At 40.7% G+C, this 10,602-nt stretch overlaps 1 protein-coding gene across 1 annotated transcript; it reads left to right on the top strand.

The window, feature by feature from the left end:
- Nucleotides 1-1,563: 1,563 nt before the first annotated feature.
- tac1 (tachykinin precursor 1) lies at nucleotides 1,564-10,110 on the top strand. Its single transcript, XM_014177913.2, has 5 exons — nucleotides 1,564-2,197; nucleotides 3,143-3,245; nucleotides 3,460-3,483; nucleotides 9,078-9,134; nucleotides 9,299-10,110. Exons 1-5 carry the CDS (start codon nucleotides 2,087-2,089, stop codon nucleotides 9,343-9,345), a joined length of 342 nt encoding a protein of 113 aa, XP_014033388.1. The 5' UTR covers nucleotides 1,564-2,086; the 3' UTR covers nucleotides 9,346-10,110.
- The last annotated feature ends 492 nt before the right edge of the window (nucleotides 10,111-10,602 follow it).

The raw sequence follows: 10,602 nt of genomic DNA, 5'->3' as shown, positions 1-10,602 counted from the left end.
GCAGGAGTGCGCAATGCTGGGAAGCCTGGCTCCTCAGTAAAAGGCACATGACAGCCCACTTGGAGTTTGCCAAAAGGCACCTAAAGGACTCTCAGACCATGAGAAACAAGATTCTCTGGTCTGATGAAACCAAGATGGAACTCTTTGGCCCAAATGCCTAGCGTCACATTCTGGAAGAAATCTTGCACCATCCCTATGGTGAAGCATGGTGGTGGTAGCATCATGCTGTGGGGCTGTTTTTCAGTGGCAGGGACTGGAAGACTAGTCAGGATTGAGGGAAAGAAGAACGGAGCAAAGTACAGGGAAATCCTTGATGAAAAGCTGCTCCAGAGGCGTTTAGGACCCACCTTAAGCTCACAGCCAAGACAACGCAGGAGTAGCTTCGGGACAAGTCTCTGAATGTCCTTGAGTGGCCCAGCCAGAGCCCGGACTTGAACCTCAAATCAAATCAAATCAAATGTATTTGTCACATACACATGGTTAGCAGGTGTTAATGCAAGTGATCTGATCTAACATCTCTGGAGAGACCTGAAAATAGCTCTGCAGCGATTCTCTGCATCCAACCTGACAAAGATTGAGAGGATCTACAGAGAAGAATGTGAGAAACTCCCCAAATACAGGTGTGCCAAGCTTGTAGCGTCACACCCAAGAAGACTCAAGGCTGTAATCGCTGCCAAAGGTGCTTCAACAAAGTACTGAGTAAATGGTCTGAATACTTATGCAAATGTAATATTTCAGTTTTTATTTTTAATACATTTGCTAAAATTTCTAAAAACCTGTTTTTGCTTTGTCATTATGGGGTATTGTGTGTAGATTGATGAGGGAAAAAAACTATTGAATGAATTTTAGAATAAGCTTGTAATGTAATTTTTTGGGGGGAAAAGTCAAGGGACTCTATATGTTTTTGCTCTCTCTCTTTCTCTTTCTCTCTCTTTCTCTTTCTTTCAACCTCCATGATTTAGACTTTGTTATAAAGCTCTGTGTGAGTGTCATGTATGCCTACAGGACTGTGCCCAGAACCATTGTCAAATAGTCTATATCTGGGTAGAAAGGAAGAAAGCACACAGCATCCTCTTCTGAGAGAAGCCTATAGTGCCTATGAGTGATTGGGGGACCTTGTCTGTGTGATTTTAGAGGCATTAGGGGGGTTCAAAACGTTCATTTTTTTAAGACTAAATGGTTATGGATCAAGGTCACTGCAAATTGAGGTTCTGTGGGCCTATCTAAGATTTTTTTAAACATGTTTACTTTCTAAAGTAACATATGAAATCAGAAAAAAGATGAGACTCCTGTTAACATGGCTTAGCAATTCCAATTATTCGATTTACAACTATCAATTTTTACAAACGTTTAGAAAAGTGACTCTTAGAATCCAAACTTAACTGCAATGTGAAGATTCTGGAATGTTTGTTGAAAACATCTCCCACTGATATATAAGATGCAAATCAACTTTCGTTTTATGATGAATTTGTTGCTTTGGCGTAGGACAATCATAAAGACTTACGTAGAAACCTTGAACTTCAGTGCGTCATCTCTATTCCATTCGCTTCACTTAGACATTCCGATTACAACGGGAACAATAAGCAGAGTGCCAAGGAGGGTCATAGGGGAACGTTTGAAAGTAATATCGACCATATGCAAAATACCACGACGGATGTTAGTCATCACACAGCTCCGAGGAAGTACATGTCAAGTAAATTTACTTCATTTAAAGCGAATTAAGATACCTGTCGCACTTCTACCCCTTGCTATATAACCTAGTGCAGTACTACAGTGTGGTCACAAAGACCCAACAGGACCAAGGTGTAGGCGCTGTAGAGCGGCAGAGCGCGCGGACTGGAGCAGAGAGGGAACTGAGGGGACGTTTCATTTTTGCGCACGCTTAAGAAACGTACATGGAGAGGAGACGATACCAATTTCCGCAGGTGTAAACATCGAGCTCTCAAAAGTCATAGAGAGTGGTTGAAAAACATTTAAACTCAGTTTACAAGTGCTTTAATAGCCTATTTCTACGTTTGAAAATAGAAACAAACGAAGAAAGAATACTTTTAGGGCGGAAGAGTTGCGCGCAACAGATAGCTGCATCATGAAATTACTTCTACCGCTTGTGATAGCTTTTATTGCTATTAGCCAATTTTTTTGTGAAGAAATTGGTCCAAAAGAAGATCTTGATTATTGGACAAACGATCAAATTACGGTAGGCATGATTTAATGATTTGACATAACAAGACAATTATATTATTTTTTGTTAGAATCGTCTATTAAACGATTTTGAAAAAATTGACATGTAAAAATGTATGATTGCTAAACTATTGGAAAAAAATCGTTTAATTTAACGGCACAGCCTTGTGTTTTGTTTACCAAAATTGTTTAAACCTATTTTTTATCATACATGTTATAAAATATTTGTATGCTGATGTCTGTTATAGGATAATTCACCTGTTTTAGAGAGTTTATTGATGCGTAATTAAGCATGTATAGGGACAAAACATCAACCAACACCAATTATATGTCGGGTGAAGATTTGTTATGATTCATTGGGCGTAAATTATGAGCTCTTAGCTCAGTATTCAGCGATCATTACTTTAGTCCCAGATTGAAGCTTCATTCACATGTAGCGCACGTTCTCCCCTTGACATTGCGGGTTGGGCGACTGCCAAGTCCCTGAGCGGCTCATGGGGCATATTTCTCAGAAACTTCAGTCAGATAGTGAACATTCAGCAGGTAGGCCTATGTGATCCTTTCCTCGCCACTGAGGCAACACAGAGCGTTGTAATAAGGCGGGTGGGTTATATTATTCAATAAGGAAGGAACCAAAGGACCTGGGATGTCTTGGATAAGTGATGGACACTTGAATGAGCGCGTGGCCATTAGCAGCTGTTGGGCCCCTGCTTTTACACTAATGTTGACTCTAGAAATATAGGCTACCCCGTCAGATAAAAATAGGATCGAATATGAAAGTTCACACGGGATGTCTTTACTGTAATATATTGATTGCCCTGCGAGATTAGATCTAGAGCTATAAACATATACTATATTTTACGCAGAGCTATAGGCTTGTAGGCTATAAGGGAGTCTGTCTCTCCCTCCTCCTATACCCTATGTCTAATGTTCCGTTAATTTGATTTACTCCCTCGTGCAGGACGAGTGGCTGTCGTCTGACCCGTTCAGAGAGATACTGCGGAGGATGACACGGAAACCGCGGCCTCATCAGTTCTTTGGCCTGATGGGGAAACGCTCCTCCGGTAAGACAGTGCCTCCTCGCGCCTCGCCCTGTCCCCATTCTTTCCCGTTTATTGCCCTTAAAATGAATCACATTAATTGATACGCATTATTATTGCAATTCACAATTACAAACTGTATATCAATATCTTTACGCACGTTTTGCCTATTCATAAAGGAAATGACATTATTGTAGGCCTACGTTGATTGATGTTTTTTCTCCCTTTCTTCCAACAGCGAATGCACAAATAACCCGAAAACGTAAGTGACAAATTCATAATTAATTAATCGTTTTAATCAATATTGGAGAAGATTTCCCAATAATTGTCCTTGCATATCGAAATATGAAGCCATGGTTTATTCAGTTATAATTAGTTTTACTGACATGTTACAAAGGCACAAGGATTGTGCATAACTGAGCAAGTGAGGCACAAGTGTGTAGGCTAGGCAGGTGCTGGTAGCCTATCAGGCAAAGTTGGGGATTATTTGCACATCAGGTCAGGTGTTACAAGTTATGACGTTTGATGACGTTGGCGCCATGAGTACTGTTCACCTGTACTTCACTATGTGGGTTGTAGACGTTTGTGCTAACCATGCTTGGGAGGGAGAACACGCACCAAATGTTGCCCAGCAGCAAAATAAGAAAATGCATGGGTTGAATAAATATTTATTTTGCATAATGGTAAGTAAAAGTCAAATGAAAGAGAGGGAGAGAGAGAAAAAAATTTGTCAGATGTTTTAATTAAATCACAACCCACACAGCTAACAGGTCGTTTGAGGGATTTAAGGAGACAGTAGGTGGTCTTCAATGCCTTGAAAACCACAAAATTCCCTCGCTAGGGTACATCCTTTTAATTCTGCCTTGAAGACCTCTATCCCCTCACTAAGATACGTAGTCTTAAGTCTGCCTTGAAGACCACTCCATTTCTTCGCTAGGATGGTAGTGTTAATTCTGCCTTCAAGACCCCTTGACCCCTTGTTATGTCGTCGTTGTCGTCGTACAGTATGCTGAATAAAGAGTTTGGATAACTTTCTATGGATTAACTGCACTGTATATAAGTATCTGAAAATGTATTAGTGTGTAACCCCAGGATTTAAAAAATAATAATCCTCATCAATCTACACACAATATCCCATAATGACAAAGCAAAAACAGATATTTTGAATTTTTTGCACATTTATTACAAATAAAAGACAGAAATCCCTTATTTGCATAAGTAGTCAGACCCTTTGCTATGAGACTCGAAATTGAGCACAGGTGCATCATGTTTCCATTGATCATCCTTGAGATGTTTCTACAACTTGATTGGAGTCCACCTGTGGTAAATTCAATTGATTGGACATTATTTGGAAAGGCACACACCTGTCTATATAAGGTCCCACAGTTGGCAGTGCATGTCAGAGCAAAAACCAAGAACACAGTGGCCTCCATCATTCTTAAATGGAAGAAGTTTGGAACCACCAAGACTCTTCCTAGAGCTGGCCGCCTATCCAAACTGAGTAACCAAGAAGGTCCTTGGTCAGGGAGGTGACCAAGAACCCGATGGTCACTCTGACAGAGCTCCAGAGTTCCTCTGTGGTGATGGGAGCAACTTCCAGAAGGACAACCATCTCTGCAGCACTTCACCAATCAGACTTTTATGGTAGAGTGGCCAGACGGAAGCCACTCTTCAGTAAAAGGCACATGACAGCTCTCTTGGAATTTGCCAAAAGGCACCTAAAAACAAGAATCTCTGGTCTGATGAAACCAAGATTGAACTCTTTGGCCTGAATGCCAAACGTCACATCTGGAGGAAACCCGGGACCATCCCTACGGTGAAGCATGGTGGTGGTAGGATCATGCTGTGGGGATGTTTTTCAGCGGCAGGGACTGGGAGACTAGTCGGAATCGAGGGAAAGATGAATGGAGCAAAGTACAGTGAGATCCTTGATGAAAACCTGCTCAGAGGCGTTTAGGACCCACCTTAAGCACACAGCCAAGACAACGCAGGAGTGGCTTCGGGAGAAGTCTCTGAATGTCCTTGAGTGGCCCAGCCAGAGTCCGGACTTGAACCCAATCTAACATCTCTGGAGAGACCTGAAAATAGCTGTGCAGCAGCGCTTCCGTTCCAACCTGACAGAGCTTGAGAGGATCTGCAGAAATGAATGGGAGAAACTCCCCAAATACAGGTGTGCCAAGTAGAGATTGACCGATTAATTGGAATGGCCGATTAATTAGGTCCGATTTCACGTTTTTTGGACACCGATTTGCTGAATGTTTTATTTTTTTATACACCTTTATTTAACTAGGCAAGTCAGTTAAGAACACATTCTTATTTTCAATGACGGACTAGGAACGGTGGGTTACCTGCCTTGTTCAGGGGCAGAATGACAGATTTTTACCTTGTCAGCTCGGGGATTCGTTTTTGCAACCTTCCGGTTACTAGTCCAACGCTCTAACCACCTGCCTTACATTGCACTCCACGAGGAGCCTGCGTGGCAGGCTGACTACCTGTTACGCGAGGGCAGCAAGAAGCCAAGGTAAGTTGCTAGCTAGCATTAAACTAATCTTATAAAAAACAATCAATCTTAACATAATCACTAGTTAACTACACATGGTTGATGATATTACTAGTTTATCTAGCGCGTCCTGCGTTGCATATAATTGATGCGGTGCCTGTTAATTTCTCATTGAATCAAAGCCTACTTCGACAAACGGGTGATGATTTACCAAGAGCATTTGTGAAAAAAGCACTGTCGTTGCACCAATGTACCTAACCATAAACATCAATGCCTTTCTTTAAAATCAATACACAAGTATATATTTTTAAACCTTCATATTTAGTTAATATTGCCTGCTAACATGAATTTCTTATAACTAGGGAAATTGTGTCACTTCTCTTGCGTTCCGTGCAAGCAGTCAGGGTATATGCAGCAGTTTGGGCTGCCTGGCTCATTGCGAACTGTGTGAAGTCCATTTATTCCTAACAAAGGCCGTAATTAATTATGACATAACATTGAAGGTTGTACAATGTAACAGGAATATTTAGACTTAGGGATGCCATCCGTTAGATAAAATACGGAACGGTTCCGTATTTCACTGAAAGAATAAACGTTTTGTTTTCGAAATGAGAGTTTCCGGATTCTACCATTTTAATTACCAAAGGCTCGTATTTCTATGTGTTATTATGTTATAATTAAGTCTATGATTTGATAGAGCAGTGTGACTGAGCGATGGTCGGCACCAACAGGCTCATAAGCATTCATTCAAACAGCACTTTCGTGCGTTTGCCAGCAGCTCTTCGCAATGCTTCAAGCATTGTGCTGTTTATGACTTCAAGCCTATCAACTCCCGAGATTAGGCTGGTGTAACCGATGTGAAATGGCTAGCTAGTTAGCGGGGTGCGCGCTAATAGCGTTTCAAACGTCACTCGCTCTGAGACTTGGAGTAGTTGTTCCCCTTGCTCTGCATGGGTAACGCTGCTTCGAGGGTGGCTGTTGTCGATGTGTTCCTGGTTCGAGCCCAGGTAGGAGCGAGTAGAGGGACGGAAGCTATACTGTTACACTGGCAATACTAAAGTGCCTATAAGAACATCCAATAGTCAAAGGTATATGAAATACAAATCGTATAGAGAGAAATAGTCCTATAATTCCTATAATAACTACAACCTAAAACTTCTTGCCTGGGAATATTGAAGACTCATGTTAAAAGGAACCACCAGCTTTCATATGTTCTCATGTTCTGAGCAAGGAACTTAAATGTTAGTTTTTTTACATGGCACATATTGCACTTTTACTTTCTTCTCAAACACTTTGTTTTTGCATTATTTAAACCAAATTGAACATGTTTCATTATTTATTTGAGGCTAAATTGATTTTATTGATGTATTATATTAAGTTAAAGTAAGTGTTCATTCAGTATTGTTGTAATTGTCATTATTACAAATACAGTTTTTTTAATCGGCCGATTAATCGGTAGCGGCCTCTTTTGGTCCTCCAATAATCGGCATCGGTATCGGCGTTGAAAAATCATAATCGGTCGACCTCTAGTGCCAAGCTTGTAGCGTCATACCCAAAAAGACTTGAGGCTGTAATCGCTGCCAAAGGTTCTTTAACAAAGTACTGAGTAAAGGGTCTGAATACTTATGTAAATGTGATATTTCCCATGGGGTCTTTAGAAAATGTTGCCGGACCCTGTATATAGCCTCGTTATTGTTGTGTAATTTTCTTGTGTTACTTTTTGATTTTATGATTTTTTTAAACTTTAGTTTGTTTAGTAAAGATTTTCTTAACTCTATTTCTTGAACTGCATTGTTAAGGGCTTGTAAGTAAACATTTCATGGTAAGGTCTACACCTGTTGTATTCGGCGCATGTGACAAATACAATTTGATTTGATTTTATATATTTTTTTTAATTATGTAAATAAGGTATTTCTGTTTTTCACTTTGTCGTTATGGGGTAGTGTGTGTGTAGATTGTTAAGGGAAAACAATACATTTTAGAATAAGGCTGTAATGTAACAAAATTTGGAAAAAGTCAAGGGGTCTGAATATTTTCTGAATTTACTGAATATCTGGTATAGACCAATGTCTTGCAGGAACCTTGATGCAGGCATGACTGTACATCACTCATAATTAGAGACAAGGAGAGAGAAAGAGAGAGGGGAGGGAGATAGAAGGAGCAAAAGAGAGAGAGAGAGGTAGAGAGAGATAACAAAGGAGAGAAAGGAATGGAAGAAGAGAGAGAGCGAAGGAGAGAGTGAAGATGAGCGAGAGAGGGAGGCAGAGAAAGGGGGAGAGAGAGTGCTTCAATCAATGCCCCAAGGACATTTAGGCATTAAATTAGATTGGTTATGCGGATGATGGAAAGATGGACCCGAGCATCTCACCCTTCCATTCACACAAACTGTTGAATATAATATATACATTATACAGCATATATATTATATATATACATTATACAGTATACATATAATATAATATATACATTATAATATATTACAGTATATAACACACAATGGAGGGGCCAAGCACTTATGACGTCCGGAGGGAAAACTGAGAAGAAAATTGCAAGTGACTCGTGACTAGACCACCAATGGAAGTTGCACAGGATGCTGTCGCCCCGTTACGATCATCATGATTCCCATATCTCTGATGTGTTGCCAGATAGGGTACGTTGACAGATAGGGTATCCCAGGGGTCTCACTCAGAGTTTTAGAACCCCACCACTCCCCCTTCTCCCCCACATCCTCCCCTGTCTCCCCCATTCCCTCCACCCTTATATTCTATTCCATTAGTGTGATTGACCGAGTCTGACAGAGACGTCCGTCAGTCTGTGACGCAGGTGTCCCCTCAGTACGTGCATCCTACCCCGCCCTCCTAGGAAAAACAATCTCCAACCACTACCCTTCCTTCCAAACGGGTGGCTGGGCGCCGCTGTATCTCTCAGTCACCAGGGCAAGGGGACGGGGACTGAGTCCATCCATCAATTTGCACAAGACTAGATATCTGCCAGAGTAGGAGTGTAGATATTATTCTACACACTCTCCTCTCACCATTGAGGTTATACACTTGGCATTGCATCACTGACTAAAATGATTGGTCACACATTATTTGAATAGTCCAGATAGATGTTCTACAGATGGTCATACTGTCAACACACTATCTGTTGATAAGCAACTGCTTGCTAAGGTTACAGTTAGGGTTAGAATAAGGGTAAGGGTTAAGGTTAGGGCTAGGGTTAAGTTTAGGGTCAGGGTGTAAATAATATTGGCAGTTACTGGAATAATTCACACCTTTTTGTTCTGCACACTAGTCACTGCATCACTCATTGTCTATAATTGCAGTGTCAATGGTATTGGCTTTCTTCTCTTTCAGGGCATAAAATTAACTCCTTTGTTGGCTTGATGGGCAAGAGGAGCCAAGACGAACCAGGTACAGGCCTCGTATTAGCTTTTTACACTACTGAGTCGAACCGAGCTGAACCAAGCTGTTCTTAGCTGGCCTGGTTACGAATCCACAATAATTGCAGGAACGGTGCTAAAAATGACAATCTGAAAATAATCTGTGTTATTTACAAGCTTTCTCTTGCACTATAGATTCATATGAGTGGAACACACAACAGAACTACAACAAGCGCCGCTAACCAGTTCATCTGTATTCAGTCCTCTGCTATTGGTCCGCTTCTCAACAAGTCATTCCTACAGAAGATTGGAAGGGGTGTCTGATGCGTAGTTTTGTTTCCTCCAAAATATGTGTAGTCAAACTTATTGTAAATTACTGTAATAAAATGTCTGTTTTCACATCGTGGTGATGTAGCTGTGCCAATTTGATTTGTTCAGGAAGAATGCAGGAGTGTGATCTGAATAGGGTTACAAAATTCTGTTCGTTTTCCCAATAATTCCCAGGTTTACCAGAAATTCCGGTTGGAAGATTGGAATTAGAAGGGGAATCATAAGAAGGACATTTCCAGAATATTCCAACTAGGATTTCTGGGAAATTTGTGAAAGTTAGTGGACTGTTGTCACCCTCGGTGTGAACCGATACTCCTACCGTACCTTACAGAACATTATGTTATTTAATGTATGTCAAAGTATTAGTACCATCACCATATCATAGGTTCCAGAGAATACTGTTGTCGTGGACCATCAAAGCAAAGCTCTACCCCAGGGTATGTAGAAAATTGCACTGCCAATCCCACTGTCTAGTGCCTCAACTGTTTTAATCACAACTGATTGTGCTGTAAATAAACTAAATACTCTGGTACACTACAGACATGCTGCTCCATCAGGGCGTGCTCTCATTTAAATTGACTGTAAATCAAACTGTCATGTTTATGAAACCAAGACGTATGGTATGACAGAATACTTGTATGTAATTGTGGCTTGATATATTAAAACTATTTTCTTTATTGGTGGAACTTTAATTTCTTATTTTCACTGGTGGACTATGCTGTGTAGAGGGTGTTGATATTGTGGAGTGGTCCACCCTCTAGTGGACAAAGAATGTAGCACACAGTTGTCAAATTGGGCAACACCTCCCTCTCACAAGTGGATATGATCCAATATCCATACGACTTAGAATGCATGCCCAATATATTGCTTTGTACTTAAGTGGTATACCAGTGTGAATATTGTAATGCAAACTTATGATCATTACCACACAAAAAACAAAACAATAACAAGTGAGAGAGATATTGTCAAGGTATGGAGCACATTTATTTCAGAAGCAGTTTAAATACAGTAGATAGACACTGTGTCTATCACTTTAGACATGTAATGCTATAGTTTCATACATTTCCATCTGGAGTCTAGACGGATTGCAGTTCAGAAAACAAAGTGCAATCAATGCACTATGGTTAGCATCCAACCTGCAGTGTGTTTGTTTTGGTCTGAGTGGCTTC

This window comes from Salmo salar, chromosome ssa27, assembly GCF_905237065.1.
Source record: "Salmo salar chromosome ssa27, Ssal_v3.1, whole genome shotgun sequence".
Lineage (NCBI taxonomy): Eukaryota > Metazoa > Chordata > Actinopteri > Salmoniformes > Salmonidae > Salmo > Salmo salar.
The sequence above is the reverse complement of the archived record's forward strand: the minus strand, read 5'-3'. Positions and strand labels throughout refer to the sequence as shown.

Bases quoted from the DNA above. Each gene is read 5' to 3' on its own strand.
- tac1 (XM_014177913.2), top strand. From the start codon at position 2,087: ATGAAATTACTTCTACCGCTTGTGATAGCTTTTATTGCTATTAGCCAA. The intron at 2,198-3,142 runs GTAGGCATGATT...TCCCTCGTGCAG, and splicing joins GGACAAACGATCAAATTACG to GACGAGTGGCTGTCGTCTGA. The intron at 9,135-9,298 runs GTACAGGCCTCG...CTTGCACTATAG, and splicing joins GAGGAGCCAAGACGAACCAG to ATTCATATGAGTGGAACACA.